Source organism: Crocuta crocuta, unplaced genomic scaffold (genome assembly GCF_008692635.1).
Source record: "Crocuta crocuta isolate KB4526 unplaced genomic scaffold, BGI_CrCroc_1.0 scaffold29, whole genome shotgun sequence".
NCBI classification, from domain to species: domain Eukaryota; kingdom Metazoa; phylum Chordata; class Mammalia; order Carnivora; family Hyaenidae; genus Crocuta; species Crocuta crocuta.
The window spans coordinates 5,807,811-5,830,394 of record NW_027533280.1 but is presented as its reverse complement, the minus strand read 5'-3'; the positions used below and the strand labels follow the sequence as shown (position 1 = coordinate 5,830,394).

Below are 22,584 nucleotides of genomic sequence, written 5' to 3'. Positions count from 1 at the left end.
GGTGTGTTTTGGTCTGCTTGTTGAAAGAAGCTCGATAGAATAGAGAAAAAAGGGAAAGGGAAAAAAAAGGTGAGAAAAAATTTAAAAATTGAAAAAAAAAACTTTATATATAATAAAATGAAAGAAAATGAAACCAAAATTTAAAAATTTTAATAAAATATAAAGGAATAAAAAATGAAATTTTCTTTCTTTATTCAAGAATAAGGAAAAGAAAAGAAAACAATTTAAGCAAAAACAGAAGCAAATAAAATGAACAAATAAATGAACCAGTGAACAGAATGAAACCCCAGTGAAGTTACATCCAGTCTCCCCTAGAACTGAAACTATGAAACCTTCCGTAGTCCATACACTAAGCAGGTGGAATGACTTATGCTGTTTTTCTAGGGGATGTGCTTGAAGGGTGCACTTGGGCAGGATTCGGTGTAATGCTTCTGTCTCCACTAGGTGGCACTGCTTAGCTTACTGGGGTGGATCAGTGTGGTGTGCATGCATGTACGTGGGAGAGGTGGAAACAGCTTCACCCAGCAAATTAAAAAAACTTTTTAAAAATAAAAACAAAAAATGTTGCTATTCAAAAGACCACTAAGAAAACTGAAATGCAAGCTACAGTCAGAGAGAAATATTCATAATATATATGTGGTAGCAGAATAATGGCTCCCCAAGGATATCCATATCCTAATCCCTGGAGCCTGTGAACATGTTACGCCGCAGAGCAAAGGGACTCTGCAGATTTTATTAAATGCAGGATCTTGAGATGGGGCACTATCCTGGATTATCTGGGTGTGTCTAATGCAATCAAAATTATAAATGGGAAGCAAGAGTATCAGAGAAACTGGAAGATGCTATACTACTGGCTTTGAAAATGGAAGAAGAGGCTACCAGCCAAAGAACACAGGCACCTCGCAAAGCTGGAAAAGGCAAGGGAATGAATTCCCCCTTAGAGCTTCCAGAAGAACACAGTGCTGCCAACACCTTGAACCATTTCAGATTTCTAACTTCCGAAACTCTGAGATAATAAATGTGTTGTTTTAAGCCACTAAATTTGTGGCAATTTGTCACTGTGGCAATAGCAACAAAAAGTAATACAAATATACAACAAAAAACTTGTATCCAGAAAATGGTAAGAACTTTTTATACGTCAATCATAAAACAACCAAAAAAGGGCAAAAGATTTGTACCCATACTTTATAAAAGAATGTTGTACACATATTTCACAAAAGAATGTCCCACAAACACATGAAAAAATACTCAAGAATAGCCATTAAGAAAATGCTGTAATTAAATCCATAATGAAATAATACTATGGACCTACCAGAAAGGCTAAGATTATAAATTATAACATAAGTTGGTGGTAAGAACATGAAGCAACTGAACCTCTTCAACTAGTGAATATGTAAAATTGTACAATCATTTTGGAAAAGGTGTCCCCCAAAATTTGTAAATTAATGTTCCTAGCAGCTTTATTCATTACAGTCCAAATGGAAAAAAACCAAAATAGCCATTAGTCAGTGAATGGATAAACAAATGAATGGCTTAGTCCTATGATAAGAATACTACTTAACAATAAAAAGGAACTGATGGTATGTGCAGCAACATGGATGAATTTCAAACACATGCTGAGCAAAAGAAGTGAAATACAACAGGTACATGAGTTCCATTCATAGGAATTTCTACAACCAGCAAAACTAATCCATGATGACAGAAAGCAGATCAGTGGTGGCTAGGGGTAAATCCAGGGGCAGACTGACTGCAAAGGTTCATAAGAGATTCTGAAGTGATGGAAATATTTTATATCTTGATTGTGGTGGTAATTATGCAGGAGCATCTGCTTGTCAAAGCTCATCAAACTATGCTTAAAGTAGGAGTATTTTATCGTACATTAAAAAAACCTTTATTTTATTTTTTTAAACATTTTTAAAATTTATTTCTGAGAGGGGGGGCAGCGTGAGTAGGGGAGGGTCAGAGAGACAGGAAGACATAGAATCTGAAGCAGGCTCCAGGCTCTGAGCTAGCTGTCAGCACAGAGCCTGATGCGGAGCTCGAACCCACAAACCGTTGAGATCATGACCTGAGCCGAAGCGGAACACTTAACCGACTTAGCCACCCAGGCGCCCCCGCTCAAAAAACCTTGATTTTAAAAGTAGTTGATTTTATTTTTTAAAATTGTTTTTAATGTGTATCTATTTTTGAGAGAGAGACAGAGCACAAGTCAGGGAAGGGCAGAGAGAGAGGAAAACACAGAATCTGAAGCAGGGTCCAGGCTCTGAGCTGTCAGCACAGAGCCCGATGGAGGGGCTCAAACTCATAAACTGCAAGATCATGCCCTGAGCCAAAGTTAGAGACCTAACCAACTGAGCCACCCATGTTCCCCTTAAATTTTTTAAATGTTTATTTATTTTTGAGAGAGAAGAGAGAGCATGAATGGGGAAGGGGCAGAAAGAGAGGGAGACAGAATCCAAAGCAGGCTCCAGGCTCTGAGCTATTAGCACAGAGCACGACACAGGGCTTGAACTCACAAACTGCAAGATCATGACCTGAGCCAAAGTCAGACACTTAACCAACTGAGCCACCCAGGTGCCTCAAGAAGTTGATTTTAAAAGAATAAAATGCCTGCACCTAATTAAGCAGACTGTCGGTTTCTGAAGCTGAGTTCTCCCCTTCCCGTCTGTAATACACACCTCCTTGTGCTGTAGAAGAGAAGAAACCTGAATCTATAGACAGCATGGTGATACATCCTATGGCAGAAACAGCAAATGCTTACCTGAGGTGCTACATAATAAGGGGTGAATTGGGGTGTCATCAAGTCACCTTGGTCAATTTTGGCAAACCCAAAGTCACACAACTTCACTGGGGCATCCTGAAATAAAGCAAATGGAAGTTATTGCTCCAGAGTTCTCTAGCAGAAAATCCAGGTGGAGGACATGTTACCTTGAGCTCTCGGCTCATGAGTTTCTAACTGACACCTGAGCCTATGAATAGCATGTCCTCACATCTGAAGACAATGATTCATACTGAAGAATTTTTCTTAGTAATACAGAGGTAAAGAATATCTGCCCACTCATAATTGGCTTTGTTTCATGACTAGTAATATGCAGTACTAAAATCAAGTTCGTAGCCAAAAGGAAAAAAAAAAAAAGAGATCTTAGCCAAGAGCCCCCTGACTCTATCTACTGACCCATCATCTCTTTTCAATCCAGGGTGAGATATCACTTTTACCATCAGCTTCAAGATTGCCAGAGCAACTTATTTGGTAGGACATGGTACATAAGGCAGGGGGTGAGACTGGAGAGGAAAAAACACCTGATCAAGATTAACAGCAAATACAACCATTATGCCTGAAGGTAATTTTTAACAGCATATAGATTACTGCCCCTTCCCAAAGTACCTCCAAATAATATCCAAAATCTTAAGTCTTATACATGCATATCAGTACCAATCCAACATTATTAATGCCAGGGTTACAGAATTTCTCTGAGCCTCTAGGAGGGAATCAAGTGGAAAAAGTGGGCTGCCTGAAGCACTTTGGCTTAAAGCCTCTTCAGCATGGATTCAGAGCACTCCACACACATACACACCTACACACCCATTCCTGAACTATGTTGAGAGTGGCAGCACTAAAATGCAGAAGAACAAGTCATCTCACCAAAGAGTTATCCTTGAAGAGCAGATTTTCAGGCTTGAGGTCTCTGTGAGCGATGTTTAACAAGTGACAGTGCTGTAGAGCCAAAGCTATCTGGAAAAGGAGAGTGGAGCAACCACATCTTAGAAAAGATAGCTCTTTAATGCACTTGGCTTAGAGAACACAGGATTTAAAAAAAAAAAAATCCTTAATTAAGTCAATTGCAACTATGGTCAGTTTTCAGTTTTAAAGTAGAAATTAAGTAAGACTCTGGGTACCAAGGAATAGAAATGAATTAGGCTTACTTTAACTGCAACCTGTATTTTATTAAACAAAGAGAAAAATACAACAGCAAAACACTTCATTTGTCAAAGTAAACTGATGGTTAAATCCTGTATGAAATGGGAAGAATGAAGTGCTTCTAATTCCACTCATGTGAGATGCAATGAGGCTGCAGAGTAAGCTTTGGGCCCGCAGCCTTCGTAGGCATGGGTTTCGCCCAGCAGGGCAGTGGCCACTATCACCTGACTCAGAAGGGACCTGCACTATCCAGGGGGCTCAACTCCAAGCTCTGCCTCTGAGAAAAAAGAAAGTAGCTAACTGGATTTTTCCACCTGATGTTCCAATTTGCTCATCCCATTCGTTGAAATGAAATTTCACCTATTTAGGTGGGTTTGAAGGGTTTTTGTTTTACAAAGATTATCAGAGCACATCCTAAGATTCGAAATATTTGAAAAATACAAGGTGTAATTTTTAAAAAATTACACAGAATAATTTCTACCTGTTCTTCAGTTCTCAGTATGAAATTGTGTTGGCATTGCAAATATCAGTTCCTCCCTACCAGAAAGGAGGTTTCAAATAATGCATGAGGCTCCTTCACCTTGGTAGAGCTTGGATTTGAGGCTGCTGGCTGCCCGCTGCACTCACAAGTGTAGGTAGTGTGCTATAAAGGAGCAAGTCTTCCACTAACACCGCAAGGGTCTCTAGCCCAATAAGTAGAGTTTGATAGTAATTCTTACTACAAGTGGAAAAATTGCTTGAGGCTCATGGATAATTTGGAAGAATTTTTTATTAAGAACGAATTGGGCTATGCTTCCTGCTTTTTGCTTTGCTTGCGTGGCCTGAAGATAAGCTTTGAGGGTCTAGCTTTTCACCTTTTCAAGAGGTAATTTCCAGTTAGAGTCCTAGTATTGTTTGTGATATAAACCATTTCTGTAGCAAAAAAAAACGATGTCAAAATAGAAAGATTATAATCAGGAATAACTCAGAATTACAAAGACCTTAGAATTCTATTAAAATCTGGTAAGGTGACTCAGAAGCAAAAAGTATTTTGTATACAATCATCTTAGAACATATTTTTATACCATACAATCTTTCAGGTGTTATCAGTAGCAATTTATCTCAAAGTCCAACAACAGTGCTTGGACACAACATGTTTAATATCTACAGTCTAAAAAGGAATTAAAAGATTACCTTCCTTCCAGAGTGCATTTAAATCTTAAAATAGACAAGCAATTGACAACCACTTAAAAATACAGTGTCCCCCACCAAAGCATAAAAGGGGTCACCTTTCTCCTGTCAAAGCATCTTTTCTGATTACATAACAAAGCAGGCAATGAGAGATCAAATAGAGCTTTTCTTCAAGCTTTCTTTTATTCCCCCCAATGAAATTGTGCTTGTTAACCAACATTGTTGGCAGTTTGATTGGTACCCGGGGTTAACTTGCCTGCTTTGTTACTTGGCTGGCTTGCTTCTCTGTAAAGTGCCGGTGCTGGCTGATTCTGTGAAATAGCTCTCCCCCTTCCATCATCTCCATTACAATTAAGAGTCGAGCCCTGTTTGAAAGCATTTGATTTTGTTAAGTTAAAAAAAAACCTGAAACATCAAATAGCTAACCTAAAGATGCCTCATGTACCAAATGTGTAACTGCTTCCTAAGTCTGACCCACCCACGCCCCTCTGAGTGGACCCTTGGCACTACCAACTGCACACTATAAATGGGAAATATCCCACACCTAAAATTTTCTAAGTTAAATGGGAGTAAAATAAGTTTTGAAGACAATGATCCTTTTGAAAATACTATCCTTAACTTGTTATTACTAGATGTTAAGGGGGGGGGTGATCTCTTAAGTGACATGTTTTGTATTGTATTTTAGAGCAGCTAGATGGAAAGTGTATTGAAAACAGAGTATGACTTTGTGTAGGACGTGAATTTCAAGTCACTTGGCTGGTGTTGGGCCACCTGGTAATTCACTCTCATTCTTTGTCTGTGTCTGTATCTATGTCTGTGTCTCTCTGTCTCTTTCCACTCCTTCCCCCACTACAGTGGTTTTCCATGTGACCCACAGCATACCCAGCAGGACAGCTACTAAAAAAAGCAAAAATTCTCATGCTGTCAAAAAGAAAAATCGGAATTCTGGTTAACATTCTTTGATATAAATATAAACGCTTCCAGCTTCCATCCAAATGCTTTCACCAACAGAGCACAGTTGTAAGAAATAATCATTTGATTTCCCCTTTGTTTTTACAAATCCATCTTCTTTGTCCACCCAGAAGACTCCTACCCATCCCTTCATGTCCTAGCCCCAACATAAACGCTGTGTGAGACACCCTGTTTCCCTAGCCTACAGTTAGCAGCTCTCCTCTCCTTTATGAGCTCAAAATATTTTATGGATGCCTCTTCTTGGTGCCTATCACACTGCTATGATGATAGGTTTACATCTCAGTACCCCCAGCAGAAACCATATCTTATTTAACTTTGAATTCCCTAGAAGACACTTAGAATGCCACACAATGGGCTTGCCAAATATTTGGCAGCTAAAAGAATAATGCTGATTTCTTCCTTTAAAAGGAATGTCAGACTAAACAATAAGGGCTTTTTGCCATATCGACTTCAAAGACAGTGCCTTGTAATATTTGGTCCTCTTTCACTAATTTGAAATAGAATGTTTAATTACACAGTACATACTTCTTTTTAAAGAGAAAGTAATCAATAATCAAGGGGCCCCAGAAGTAGGTGGGGTGGAGATGAAACATGACTGGCAATGAGTTGGTAACTGTTGAGGTTGGGTGATGGGTACCTAGGGATGCATTACATAATTCTGTCTGCTTTTACAAATGTTTGAAATTTTACAAAATAAAAAGAAAAAAGAGGGAGGGAAGCAGGCAGCTAGGGACGGAAGGGAGGAAGGATGGAGAGAAAGGGGAATGGGGAGAAAGCACAAAAGAGAGGAAAACCCCACTACACTTTGGCCTCCATGTGGAGAGGTGGACATGAGGTGATGACCCCTATGTAGTCTTACCTGGGGCTGGACTCATGAGGAAACTGTACACTGTTAGCAAACACTTCAATAATTTGAACTATATTTGGGTGTGTGGCACACATCATGTGCAGACGTACCTTAAAGAGAACAGAGATTCACCTCACCAACAAATTTACTTTCTGCTGCCCCATCTATTACCAAATGAAAAATCTGGCAAATAGCTCATTTTGTTTCAAAAAGTATTCATCTATCTCTAAGCAAAAGACTAAGGTCCTCCATCGTACATGTTCCTAACATGTCATCACCATATCCAGATTATTTAAAACAAATGTGTATTTTTTTTAAAACTAGAAACACATCCTCACAGCCCTACTAGAGCACATTGACAGGACATCACCATTCTCCACTCTTCAAGGACCTTGTCCAATAAGTCCAAGCTGAGGTAAACCTGAGTAGTTCAGGGTACAAGAACCACATTAATTGAGAAAGAATAAGAGGTGGTTGAAAGGAAATAAGGCTCTACCAGCCTTTGGCACTGATAGATATGGGACTGCTTTATAATGAAAACATGAATAGGGGTAAATATGGATATAAAATTCTTTGTGCATCTCTCTATTCTCTGCCTGACTTGTAAAAAGAATAATTCTTAGGCACTTCCAATACTTAGACAAATCAAGGCAATAAAGGGCCATACCTCATTTCTAGCTTTTGGACGATCAAAAAGAATTTTCAGTGCAAACCGTTCTTGAGTAGATTTCTTCACACAGACTCTAGATTTGGAGTAAAAAAATTCAATCAGAAATCATCTATATAATAGTGAAAACTAATTTAACAAGTTTGTTCTTCTAGAATTGTACTTTTTTTTAATGTCTACTTATTTATTTTGAGAAAGAGAGAGAACATGAGCAGGGGAGGGGCAGAGAGAGAGGGAGAAAGAGAATCCCAAGCAGGCCCCACGCTGTCAGCACAGAGCCTAACACAGAACTCAATCTCATGAACCATGAGATCATGACCTGAGCCAAAACCAAGAGTCGGACACCCAGCTGACTGAACCACTCAGGTGTCCCCTTAGAATTGTACTTCTAATCAAGAATGTATCCCGATACATCCAAACAACCTTGCCCCTAGGGCTAGCAGGCAGAGAGGCAGAAAAGCCATCTCACCTACCCTACACAGGCCTCAGCTCCTACACCATGTGAAAGCAACTTGAGGATGGCCAAGGAAGGAATAATGGCCTCTGCTGGCTAGAGGCAACTCTCAAGAGAAGCTCTACAATATCATTATCTTAAATGATTCTATGTTATAGACCACATGACTCATTTACATATATATTTCTAAATGGATGAGAAAAAGCCTAACATAAATACCTCCACTTGTCAAATTAGTTATTTCACAAAAGTGGCACACCTGCTGCTTCTAATGGACGATGTATGTCAAATGGCCTTTTTAAAAACAGTTTTGCCATATTTTGCAGGTGGGTTTCTTACCTAACTGGACCACTAATTCCAGCTCCCAGCTTCTGAGTCCAATTGATATTGTATTCCTCTAAAATGGAGGTTTCCTATTAAAATAGAAAAGGGAGGGGGCAGAAAATGATTCTCCAATTAAAAAGCTGAAAATTAAGCAGGGTGGGACAATAGAAAACCTTATCACTCAATACTTCAGCTTCTAAGAGAAACTGAGAAGCAGAGATTTGCATTCTTTTGGCTTTATAATTAGATATTTTGTCTAAATAACTAGGTTAGGCACTGTTTTCCAATAAAAGAGAAAGCAAACACTGTAAAATAAGAAGAAATTCTTCAGCTCATCTACAAGGTCCATTTGAGTAGATACTCAATGTTTTTTGGGGGGGAGCGTGAGAGGAAGACATTCCTTTAAAATATTTCACTACTAAATATTCACTTGCTAAAACTGTCAAGTACATTTTTTGAGGTTCCATAAAGACTGATCTGATGTATGCTTCTATGATCCAGAGGCCTATACTCTTGAACAAGTTGACCAAACAGTAAATTGTTATTTAATAAATAAATTGAGACTTAAAAGTTCAAATAAGGTACTAGTGAATAATAAATTAATCTGATTTTCAATGGCATCATTTTGAATATAAAGACATTATCATATTCATTGGGTAACTATATTTTTTTACAGTTTTCAGTTGTTTTATTTATACTTTTAATAGCTTTCAGTAGTTCCAGGTATAGCCTCTATCGTTTTTATGGAATTCCTGTCTAATCACTATATGTTAAACTTCTATTGCCATATGCTTTCAAGAAAGCCATATATTTAAGTTGTGGTAGGCTAAAATTCATTTTTCAGGTTCCACAGGAAGAAAAGGAAACCAAAAGCAGACCTTGAAAAATTAGGCTAAAACTCATGAAACACTCAAATTGTTTTGTTGCAATGAAAATCTAATAGAACACCAATTCCCAGTATATGGGAACAAGTTATCTGTCCACGTAACACACACTCATTGAGCAGCTGTTATGTGCCAGACACTGCGCTAGGTTTAGAGATGAAAATAGAGCTTCTGTCCAATTAATATAATATGCAAGCATATAAAATAGGATTAGAATAGCCATCAACTCCACATCTCTCTGCTGCCCCGTTCTTGATAAAGGTTCCCATCATATAGTAAGTGGTCAATAACTGGAATGAATGACAAGAAAGGTAGACTAAACCCAATGACAGGAGGGGTACTGATCTGGGAAAGATCAGTAAGGTCATTACATAAACTCCCTTCTGACAAACTGTATACTGGGATTAAGAAATTTGTCAAAGTCACATGGTGAGTTACAGGCATTAATTAAGACTAGAATATATGGCACTTCCCTAGCACCATTCCAGCTATCAAGGGGTAACCGCCTTAACACTGAAGATTGGGGACAAATCTTGCCCGATTAGGGAAGTCCCAGGCTCTGTCTCCAATCACCATCTCCTAAACAAAATTCAAGCCTACCCATTTAACTTGCCTACTTCTTTCATGTTTTTACTGCAGATTGAGATTATTAGATTTAGAAGTGTTTGAGAAGACAGGAATATAGGATTGGCAAAGAGGGATTTGGGGGCATAGTATAAGCTTCATGGTAGAGTAAAATCATTTGCCAAACCCATCCTTCTCCTCAACTCTAATTAAAACATACACTCATAAGAGATTCACAGAAAAGAGAGATTTGTTCCATTTAATTATCTGTCATGAACAGATCAAAGGACTGTTTACATGCCCAGTTCCTGGGATGTGAAAATAACGTTAGACCAAATTCCTTACTGTGCTGGTGCTTACTCAGATGGTACTCTACCTGATGGGCAGCCAAGACCATTCAACTTGTGGAGGCTCTGACAGAAGTTTTAACACTTGACTTTACAGAAGATAAGACAGGCACTACCAGGCTTCTCTAGAACCCTCATTTCTGAACCTGTTTTCCTTACACCTCTTATCCTTTTTCCCAGGTTTAATTCTTGCACCTTTATTGATGATGCCATAAACACTAAACAGTCTAAGATTTCACTAAGCCCAGCTGGACAAGAGAAGTAACACTCTCATACCTGTCAACTCTGCTGTGTATATAAATGGCATATTTTCTCACATACTTCAATGACAAAGAATGTAGGAAGGCATAGGTCAATCAAAACACTTCACTAAATTATGGACTACTTCAAAAGCATCAATGACAAACACATTGAATTTTGCTAAAGAAAAATATATAATGTCTTAAACTAAAAGGATATAAATGTGTGGAATGCAGTAATTCTTGAGATTCCTTTAAACCAAGGGTTGGCAAATCATGACCTACAGGCAAATCTCTCCACTGCCTGTCTTTGTAAATAACAGTATTTACAAAATAATAAACAAAATATATTTGTGACAAATACATAGTAAAAGTTAATATATACTGGATTTTAAAAAAGATCCAACTATATGTTATCTATAAGAGATATACTTTAGAGTCAAAGAAACAAACAAGTTAAAAATAAAAGGATTTCAACAAGTGGTTCTGAGTAGACTGGGTATCCACATGCAAAAGAACATGTGTTGGACCATTAACTCCATATACAAAAACTCAAAATGGACCAAAGAGCATACTGTAAGACTTAAGACAATAAAACTCTTAGGACATGAGTTTCATAACGTTGTCTTTGGCAATGATTTCTTGGATAGGACATCAAAGGAACAGGCAACAAAAGAAAAACTGACCATGAAAATTTAAAAATTTTGTGCATCAAAAAACACTATTACTAGAGTGAAAACAGCGAGCCACATCATGGGAGAAAATATTTGCAGATCAAGTGTCTGATACGGGATTAATATACAGAATATAGGGAGAACTCCTAAAACTCAACAAAAAACCCAAACAGCCTCATTCAAAAAATGGGCAAAGAATTTGAATAGACATTTTCCCAAAGATATAAAAATGGCCAATAAACACATGAAAAGATGCTCAGAATCACTAATCATGAAGAAAATGCAAACCAAAATGCCAGTCAGATACAACCTCACACCCATTAGGATAGCCACTATCAAAAAGCAAACAAACAACAAAATAACAAGTGCTGGCAAGGATATGGAGAAACTGGAACCCTTGTGCACTACTGATGGGAATGTACAATGGTACAACTGCTGTGGAAAATACTATAGCAGCTCCTCAAAAAAATTAAAAATAGAATTCCCATATGACCCAGCAATTCCACTTCTGGCTATATACTCAAAAGAACTGAAAACAAGAGGTATGTGTACAACTATGTTCATAACAGTACTATTTATTCACAATAGCTAAAACACAGAAGGAACCTAAATGTCCATATACACATAATGGAATATCCTTCAGCCTTAAAAAGTAAAAGAAATTCAGTAATATGCTACAATATGATAAACCTTGAGAATATTATGCTAAGAGAAATAAGTCAATCACAAATAATGATTCCATTTTTCTGAGGTGCTTAGAGTAGTCAATATTTTTTTTAAGTCTCTGAGATTGTTTTCAGTTACAAATCTTTTAATNACGCGGGGCTCGAACCCACGAAACGTGAGACCATGACCTAAGCGAAAGTCGGACGCTTAACCGACTAAGCCACCCAGGCGCCCCTCTTTTAATTTTTTTTAAAAGTTTATTTGTTTTTGAGACAGAGAGAGAACACGAGCTGGGGAGTGGCAGAGAGAGAGGGAGACACAATTTGAAACAGGCTCCAGGCTCTGAGCTGTCAGCAGAGCCTGATGCAGGGCTCGAACCCATAGACCACGAGATCATGACCTGAGCCGAAGTCGGACACTTAACCGACTGAGCCATCCAGGCGCCCCTAGAGTAGTCAATATTATAGAGAGAAAGTAGAATGGTAGTTGGCAGAGGCTGGGGGGAAGTAAATCAGTGGGGGGTTACTGCTTAATGGGTACAGAGTTTCAGTTTTACAAGAGCAAAAGGATTATGTGGCTGGATGGTGGTGATAGCTGTGCAACATAAGAAATGTATTTAATGCCAGTGAAGTGCACGCTTAAAAATGGTTAAGATGGTAAATTTTATGTTTAATTTTATTACAATTTTTTAAATGGGAAAAAAGTAAAAGGATGGAAAAAGATATACTATGAGTAACTACAAGAGAGCGTAAGTGGCTATACAGACAATAAACAAAATAGACTTTAAAACAAAAGATGTTATGACAGCATGGATGGAACTAGAGTGTATTATGAGAAGTGAAATAAGTCAGGCAGAGAAAGACAAATATCATGATCTCACTCATGTGGAATTTAAGAAACACAACAGATAAAACATAGGGGAAGGGGAAAAAATAAGATAAAAACAGAGAGGGAGGCAAACCATAAGAGACTCTTAAATACAGAGAAGAAACTGAGGGTTGCTGGAGGGAAGGTAGTTGGGGGATGGGATAAATGGGTAACAGGCATTAAGGACGGCACTTGTTGGGGGTTACATGGTAAGTGATGAATCACTGGGTTCTATTCCTGAAACCAATACTACACTGTATGTTAACTAACTTTAGTTTGAATAAATAGATGGATAAATCAAAAGATGGTGGTAGAGGAGGAGAAGCACTTTTTATAATGATGAAAAGGTCAATTAACCAGGAAGATATAGGATGACTATAAGCATATATGCAGGCACCTAACAGTGGAATCCAAATATACATGAGGCAAAAATGGACAGAATATAAGAGGAAAAAAGATAAATCAAAAATAGTAGTTGGAGATTCCAATATTGTCACTGTCAATAATAGAAAAGCTAGACAGAAAATCAGCAGGATGTAGAAGATAACCATGTCAACCAATTTGACCTGACTGACATCTACAGAACACTGCATCCAACAACAGGGGAATATACATATTCTTCAGGATAAACCATATGCTAGATCATAAGTCTCCATACATTTTTTAAATTGAAATTATATAAAGTTCTTCAACCACAATGGAATTAATCTATAAATCAACAAGGAAATTTGGGAAATCGACAAAAATTCAAAAATTATGCCACACTGCTAAATAATCCATGGGTCAAAGAAGAAACAGGAAAGATTAGAAAAAATTTTTTAAAAATATTTTGATCTGAATGAAAATAAAAACATAATACAGTAGTCTCCCCTTGTCTGTGAGGGATACATTCCAAGACTCCCAGCAGATGCCTGAAACCACAAGGCAGTACCAAATTCTAATATGTTTTTCCTATACATACATACCTATGGTAAAATTTAATTTAATGATTCAGTTGTAACTTATATAATTTAGCATTTATAATTATAATTTATAAGTTAGGCACAGTAAGAGACTAACAATAATAATAAAATAGAACAGTTTTAACAATATCTTCTAATAAAAGTCATGTTAATGTGATCTCTCTCACAAAATATCTTATCATACCATACTCACCCTCTTGTGATGATGGGAGATGATAAAGTGCCTATATGAGGAGATGAAGTGAGATGAATGACGGTAGGCATTGTGACAAAGCATTAGACTACTGACCTTCTGATGATTCAGAAGGACTGTCTGCTTCCCGACCATGGTTGACTGCAGATAACTGAAACCATGGAAAGCAAAACCGTGGGTATGAGGGACCGTATGTTTGTTAAAATTTATGTGCAGCTAAAGTAGTGTTTTTTTTTTTTAAATGTTTTATTTATTTCTAGGAGAGAGAGAGAGAGAGCGTGAGCAGGGGAGGGTAAGAGAGAGAGGGAGTCACAGACTGAAACAGGCTCCAGGCTCTGAGCTGGCAGTCAGCACAGAGCCCGACGCGGGGCTCGAACCCACGAACCGCGAGTACATGACCTAAGCGAAAGTCGGACGCTTAACCGACTAAGCCACCCAGGCGCCCCTAAAGTAGTGTTTAGATGGAAATTTATAGCTATAAATTCCTACATAAGAAAGATCACAAATCAATAACCTAAGCTTCTACCTTGAAAAACTAATGATAAAAGAAATATACTTAGGGTCCTTGCATGGCTCAGTCCATTGAGCAACTGACTTGATATAGGCTCTGGTCGTGATCACAGTCATGGAATCAAGCCCCATCGGGCTCTGCACTGAGTGAAGCTTACTTGGGATTCTCTCTCTCCCTCTCTCTGCCCCTCCCCCGCACACACTTTCTCACCCTCTCTCAAAATAAATATAAACTTAAAAAAAAGAATATACTCCAAGCAAGCAGAAAGAAATAATAAAAGAGCAGAAATCAATAAAATAGAAGACAGAAAATAGAGAAAAATCAATGAAAACCAAGTTAATTACACAGGATATGAAAATTAACAAACCTTTAGTTAGACTGAGAGGAAAAAAACACTCAAATGATTAATATTAGAAATGAAAGACACATCACAATCAACCTTACAGAATCAAAGCATTATAAAGGATCACCATAAACAACTTTATGCCAGCAAATTAGACCACTAGATGAAATGGACAAATCCCTAGAAAGACGTATACTGCCAAAACTTGCTCAAGAGGAGATAGAAAATCTGAATAAACCTGTAAGAAGAAACTGAATTAATAACAAAACAAAACAAAATCTTCCCACATAGTAAAGCCTACCTAGGCCCACATAGCTTCAGTGGTAAATTCTACCAAATCATTTAAAGCATGGTTTCTCAACCTCAGCATCACTGACATTATGAACCAACAGTTTTTTGTTGTAAGGTTGTCTTGTGCATTGGTAAGATGTTCAGAAGCATTCCTGGCCTCTACCTGCTAGATACCAGGTGTATCCCCTATCCATACTGAACAACTATAAAGTCTCCAGACACTGCCCAAACTAGTGACTTAATGAAATAATATCAAGCCTCTACACAAACTCTTCCAGAAAATAGAGGAGGGTATACTTCCCAACTCATTCAGAGGTAAGTATTACCCTCATACCAAAGCTAGACAAAGGCATCACAAGAAAACTATAGGCCTTTATCTCTCATGAATGCAAATGCAAAAACCCTGAGCAAAATTAGCAAACAGTACAGAAACATGTAAGAATAACTTTACATTAGACTAAATGAGGTTTATACCAAGAATGCAAAATTGGTTTAATACCTGAAACTCAATAATATTAATATACCATAGTAACAATAAAGAACAAAAACTACATGATCAACTCAATAGGTGAAGAAAAAGCATTTAACAAAAATTCAACACCTCCATCAGACAACAAAAGGAAATAAAAGGCATCAGAATTGGCAAAGAAGAATTCAAACTTTCTCTTTTTGCAGACGACATGATACTCTACATAGAAAACCCAACAGACTCCACCAGANACTGCTAGGAATTTACCCAAGAGATACAAGAGTGCTGATGCACAGGGGCACATGGACCCCAATGTTCATAGCAGCACTCTCAACAATAGCCAAAACATGGAAAGAGCCTAAGTGTCCATCAACTAATGAATGGATCAAGAAGATGTGGTTTATCTATACAATGGACTACTACGTGGCAATGAGAAAGAATGAAATCTGGCCATGTGTAGCAACATGGATGGACCTTGAGGGTGTTACGCTGAGCGAAAGAAGTCAGGCAGAAAAGGACAAATATCGTATGTGTGCACATATAGGAGGATTAGGAGGAACTTAACGGAGGACTGTGGGGGAGAAGAAGGGGGGAAACAGGAGGGGTGAGGGAGGGAGGCAAACCATGAGAGACTCTTGAATGTTGAGAACAAACTGAAGACTGATGGGTATGGGGGAGAGGGGAAGGGGGGTGATGGGCATGAAGGAGGGCACTTGTGGGGATGAGCACTGGGTGTTGTATGGAAACCAACTTGACAATAAACTATTAAAAAAAATTCAACACCTATTCCTGATACAAATTCTCAACAAACAAGGAATAAAAGGAAACTCCTCAATTAGACAAAGGATATCTACAAAACACTTACTTAGTGCTAAGTCTTTAATGCTTTCCCCCTGAGATCAGGAACAAGGCAAGATGTACACTTTTGCCACTTTCATTCAACTTTGTACCTGAGATTCTACCCATGGAATAAGGCAACAAAACAAAATTAAGAGCATATATCCTATAACGGAAGAAGTAAAATGGTATTTATTTGCTGAAGACATAAGTTTTATATGTAGAGAATCCTAAAGAACATAAAAAAAAAATCTAGAACTTAGCAATCATGGTAAAGATGCAAAACACAATATCAAAATACAGAAACAAACTGCATTTCTCTACACTGGTGACATCCAAAAAATAAAATTCAACAATTCTTAACAGCATCATAAAGAATAAAATATTTAGGAATAAATTTGTTACAGAGTGCAAGGTCTATACAGTGAAAACTTCAAATACATTGCTAAGAGAAATTGGAGAAACCCTAATGAAATGGAGAGCTATACCATGTTCATGGATTAGAAGACAATATTGTTAAGATAGCAACTGTCCCTAAATTAACCTATAGATTCAATGGATCCCCTATCAAAATCATAGCACACGTTTTTGTAGAAATAGACAAGCTGATCTAAAATTTACTTGGAAATAAAAGAACTTGAATAGCCAACTTAATTTTCAAAAAGAAAAATCAAATTGGCTCTCACACTACCCAATTTTGGAAACTTACTATAAATCTTCAGTAATCAAATAAGTATGATACTGGTATAAGGATAGTCATATTGATCAACAGAACAAAACAGAGAATCCAGAAATAAACACACACTATGATCAACTCATTCTCAAAATAGGTACCAAAGTAATTCAATAGGCAAAAGACAGTGTTTTGAACAAACTGTCCTGGAACAACTGGATACCCATGTTAAAGACAAACAAAACCTTAGACCTTTATGTAACACCAAAGACTCCAAGTAGATATCAGACCTAAATAAAGAACGAAAAACTACAACTTCTAGAAGAAAACATAGTTGAAAAATCTCATAACCTAAGACTAGGCAAAGATTTCTTAGCTATGACACCATAAGCACAATCCATCAAAGAGAAGAGAAAGGAAAAAAAGATAAACTGGACTTCGTCAAAGTTAAAAACCATTAAAATGAAACAGCCAAGCCACATACTGGAAAAAAATATGTGCAAATATACATCAGATAAATCTTTTTTATTCAGAGTTTATAAAGAACTCTTACAACTCAAAAATAAGACAAACAACTTAATTTAAAAATGGTCAAGGGGCACCTGGGTGGTTCAGTCAGTTAAGCGTGTGAATTTGGCTCAGGTCATGATCTCACAGCCATTGAGTTCAAGCCCCACATCAGGCTCTCTGCTGTCAGTACAGAGCCCACTTCAGATCCTCTGTCCCCCTCTCTCTACTCCTCCCCTGCTTCTGTGCTCTCATTCTCTCCCTCCCTCAAAAATAAGTAAACATTTAAAAAAATTAAAAAGAAAAGAAAAATAGGCAGAGATTTTAGTAGTTAAATACCAGGAAAAAAATACATGAATGGCAAACACATGAAAAGATGCTCAACAGCATTAGAATTAGGTTTTATTCAGAGTATATGAAGAACTCTTGCAACTGTATAATACAACAAATAACCCAATTTAAAAACAGGCAAATGTGGGAATGCAAACTGAAGCAGCCACTCTGGAAAACAGTATGGAGGTTCCTCAAAAAATTAAAAATAGAACTACCCTACAACCCAGCAATTGCACTACTACTAGGTATTTATCCAAGGGATACAGGTATGCTGTTTCGAAGGGGCACATGCACCCCAATGTTTATAGCAGCGCTATCAACAATAGCCAAAATATGGAAAGAGCCCAAACGTCCGTCAATAGATAAATGGATAAAGAAGATGTGGTATACATATACAAAGGAGTATTACTCAGTGATCATAAAGAATGAAATCTTGCCATTTGCAACTACATGGATGCAACTAGAGGGTATTATGCTAAGCAAAATTAGAGACAGACAAATATCATATGACTTCACTCATGAGGACTTTAAGATACAAAACAGATGAACATAAGGGAAGGGAAGCAAAAAAATATAAAAACAGGGAGAACAAAACATAAGAGATTCTTAAACATGGAGAACAACAGAGGGTTACTGGAGGGGTTGTGGGGGGGGGATGGGCTAAATGGGTAAAGGGCATTTAGGAATCTACTCCTGAAATCATTGTTGCACCATATGCTAACTTGGATGTAAATTTAAAAAATAAGAAATTAAAAAAATTTTTTTTATCAAAATGGGCAAATGATTTGAAAAGACATTTCACCAAAAGGGATACACAAATAGCGAATAAGCACATGAAAAGTTGTTTGATGAGTCATTAGGGAGATGCACATTAAAACCGCAATCACATACTACTACACAACCATTAGAATAGCTACTACACAACCATTAGAATAACTAAAGACTGACAATACCAAATACTTGTGAGGAGGATAAAAACAAACAAGCAAAGCCCAAACCACTCAAATACTACTGGTGGGAATGAATTTTGGTAAAGCTAATTTGGAAAAGTTTTGCAGTTTCTTAAAAAGTTAAACATAAACTTACCATACATAAAATTACCTAGTAATTCCACACCAAGGTATTTACCCAGAAGGAATTAAAACAAATGTTTACACAAAAACTTGTATGGGAAGTTTTATTCATCACTTTGTTCATAGTAGCTAAAATTCAAAAACAATGTAAATGTCCATCAACTGGGGATGAATAAAAAGATTACTCAACATTTAAAAAGAAATAAACTCTTAACACATGCACTAACATGGATGAACCTCGAAAGTATTTTAAGTAAAAGAAGCCAAACACATAACACTATGTATTACATACAATTCATTAATTTGGAATTTCTCAAGACAAAACTAGTGACAGAAAACAGATCAGTGTGGGAAAACAGATCTGGAGTGGGAAATGGGAGTAGAGGCTGACTACAAAGAGCCAAAAGGAACTTTCTAGGGGAGGTTAGAAATACTCTAAAACTGGATTGTGATGATAGTTGCACAGCTCTGTAAGTTTATTAACAATTCTTCAACTATACACTTACACTGAGTGAATTTTATGGTATGTAAATTATATTGAAATTTTAAAAAATATTTTTAAAACTAAGGAAATGAATTTTTACTAAGTTCATCAAATATTAAGGACTCTTCCATATACAATATAAGACATATGCAAGACAATCCCTAATCCCAAAATGCTCATTCTCTAGGTTTAGCCAAGTACCTTAGGAATAGTGAGGTCATGGGGCTATGGGAGAAGAGACAGAAATGAGAAGATAGAGGCTATGGTTGTTGCCTTGGCCTTATTCTAATTATTCTTAAGATTAATAGGATGAGATGTTAAAGTTCAATTGGACTGCTCTTAGGTAGTCAGGCAGCAGAAGTTTAAATGGTCTAGCTAGAGTCCAGGACAACAGCTTTTCCAGCTGAACTCTAGAGGTCAGTCCTCACCAATGAGGGACATCCTAAAGAAAGCAAAATAATGAATAAAGTACAATGTTACAGGCCAGAAGTTTTATTTATTGTGATGCTGGCTTGCTTCCAAGGGAGTACATCCTAGTCAGTACTGGCTGTCAGATCAGATATTTTCAACTCTACTTATGAGTATTGGTTGGACACACTCAAATTCGTAGGAAGACTCACCAGTGACCAATTAAGTACATGAAGAAAAGCTAAAAATTTTTAAGAAAATTAGATTGGGCAATAGTGACCAAGAAATTATGACTTTCTAAAGTGACTGTTTAGTTGCTACGAGCGAACATTCATCGAGTTCTTACTAAACGTTAGTTACTGTAGGCACATTTAGATATATTTGCTCACCAAATCCTCAAAAAACTCTGTGGGGTGTTTTTATCTCATTTCTAGGAATGAGCAAATTCAGGGACAGAGAAGTAAAACAACTTACTCAAGGACACAGCTAATGAATGACAAAGCTGAGATTTTAATCCATAAATCTACCTAGAGAAACTACTGTAAACAGTATGTAACGCTGCCTCCCATTTATGTATTTACCCACTAAAACTAAGTCCCTCTTCTGTTAGAAACTCCCCAGAGTTCCTCTTCTACTCAAGGTCAAAGCCAAAATGCCTATAATGGTCTACAAGTCCCTCTAAGCTCTAGCTTCCTATCACCTCTCTAAAATGTAATCTGCACTGACCCAATGCATTCACCTTGCCTTTCCTGGATCACACAAGTCTTGAACATACCTCAGAGCTTTTGTATCTGCTGTTCCCACTGCCTGGAATATCCTTCCTCAAGACACTGGAGGTTTGCTCCCTCAATCCCTTCAGAGCTCTACACAAACGTCACCTCCTCAGAGGCCTCCCCGGACTACTTTTTCTAATATAGCACTCCCTGCCCTTTTTATACTTAATTATAACCAGCTGGCAATGTTTTGGTTTTTTTTTAACCTAACTCCACCATCTAGACTATAAGCTGCATGAGAGCAGGGACATTTAGAAGTTTGGCTTTGTACCACTAGTGCCTAAGACAGCACCTGGCACAAAACAGACAACACTTGGATTTAAAATTCTGCCACATATGCTTTGATTCAACCCCGTCATGTAACTTTAGATAATGATTCATGACCCTGTACCAATAAAGTCCAAACCATACACACACACACAAGAAAAGCGGTCTTTTGGAACATTTTTTTGTGTTAAAATTTGATCTTCCTTAATGCATATATTTTCATGCCTCCTTTAAAAGGTTAAGTTTCTTTGGAATGACTGATTTCTATAAACTTTACTACACCCAAGGGGCAGGGGGAACCTGTTAGAAGTGTAACTTTGTGTGTCCTGAGGGGGAAAATAACTCAAAGTTGTCAATGGGTGCCTTGTCCCTCAAGAGAAAATGAAATTTTTTTTCAGGTTTATTTTTTAGTAATCCCACGGTGGGGTGTGAACTCACAACCCCAAGATGAAGAGTTGCACATTCTTCCGACTGAGCCAGCCAGGCACCACAGAAAATGAAAATTCCTAAATGCTCTGACTTAATGGTGCACAGTAGATAATACAGACCTAACTTTAAGCTTCAGTGTTCAACTTACACAAGACTCTAACTTCCAAACTACAGCTAGATAATAACTCTCTAGTAGTACCTCAAAGTTTGCCTGTTTATGTGTGTTTTGGTTTGTTTTTTTGTGGATTTTAGAAAAAAAAGAGTGAAAAACAGATTTTTAAAAAACTTCATTTTATTTGGGTCATTTTAAAACACACATATTTGCTTTCTGTTGTTGTTTTGTTAACAGAGCAGTAAGTCACAGGACACCATGAGCTCTTCTTCAATAAATTAAATGCTGCCTAGGAGGAGAGGGAAGAGGAAAAGGGGAGGCAACAAACGCAGAAGAACAATATTTGCCAAAAGACGGGTTTTGTAAGAAGGCGGACCACCTCCTTCTGAAACTGCAGGTTTCCAGGAGGCCGGTTTCAAGCAAACCGAGAGTGATGGGTAAAGTCCAACTCTCCGAGTATTGTAGCAGATCATCCGGAAACAAATACTGGCGGCACTTGGGGAGTGATCGAAAGTGTAGGAGGACCCCCTCCGTCCCACTCATATAAAGCATCTCCACGCCACTCACCTTCCGTTTTAGCTGGGCACAAATTACAAATTACATCCCTGCTTTAACCAGAGAAGAGAGAGTCGGACATCCCTCCCTATACATACACAAACCATTCGCCCCAGGGCTGTAAAACGCAGTCCACGGAATCCGGGAAAATCGAAACCCGGCAGTCGCTGGAATCTCTCGCTCCAAGTTTTTTCTCCGCTTTCTGAGGCTGAGCCCAGAGAAATGCCACAGGGACAAAGCGGGGAGGAAGGGGGCATCTCCCCCTTACCTTGATGGCTTTCTCCATGTCGCTCTCCTCGGACATGCTCCGTGGGGCCTCTATGGCTGGGAGCGGCGGAGGCTGTGCAAGTGCCCGGTCCCACCGCAGCCGAGGGAGCTCGGAGCTCGGCGCTCGCGCCCCGGGGCCTCNCAGGCCTGAGCTCCGGGCCGCCCCTCCCGCCGCCCGACTCCGTGCCCCCACGGCTCCACGCGCCCCTCGCCGACGTCCGCTGGGGTTTCCGAGCGCCCCCAAACCACGCAGCTGACTTGCAGGCGTCCGCCAGAGCCTCCCCAAGCAGCGCCACACTCGGGACAGGCCCCCGGGCCCTCCGCAACGCAGGCGCCGCGCTGATGACGTAACGCGTCGGGCCCCGACGGGGCGGGGCCATTGGTGTGCGCCGCCTGATTCGAGCGGCTTTCGGGTTCTGTCTCTGCTCCCGGCGCAGGGGAGAAGGGTCATCCCGCCGGTAACTACGCGAAGGAGCCGGGGGTTTCGGCTCGTGATGAGCAAG

At 38.5% G+C, this 22,584-nt stretch overlaps 1 protein-coding gene and 1 non-coding gene across 2 annotated transcripts in view; one reads left to right on the top strand and one right to left on the bottom strand.

Annotated features, from left to right (window-relative positions):
* Positions 1 to 22,216, bottom strand: part of MAPKAPK5 (MAPK activated protein kinase 5) — a 43,983-nt gene extending 21,767 nt beyond the window's left edge. The window contains exons 1-7 of the mRNA XM_077748076.1: positions 22,083 to 22,216; positions 8,369 to 8,442; positions 7,576 to 7,651; positions 6,921 to 7,018; positions 5,346 to 5,454; positions 3,644 to 3,733; positions 2,762 to 2,857 (exon numbers count right to left, since the gene is read on the bottom strand). Of these exons, the coding sequence (XP_077604202.1) occupies positions 2,762 to 2,857; positions 3,644 to 3,733; positions 5,346 to 5,454; positions 6,921 to 7,018; positions 7,576 to 7,651; positions 8,369 to 8,442; positions 22,083 to 22,118 (579 nt within the window). The 5' untranslated portion in view covers positions 22,119 to 22,216. The remainder of the gene's footprint in view (positions 1 to 2,761; positions 2,858 to 3,643; positions 3,734 to 5,345; positions 5,455 to 6,920; positions 7,019 to 7,575; positions 7,652 to 8,368; positions 8,443 to 22,082) is intronic.
* On the top strand, positions 4,493 to 4,645 carry LOC144218226 (small nucleolar RNA SNORA62/SNORA6 family). The gene has a single exon (XR_013331086.1). It is a non-coding gene; the product is annotated as a small nucleolar RNA SNORA62/SNORA6 family (small nucleolar RNA).
* Positions 22,217 to 22,584: the final 368 nt, after the last annotated feature.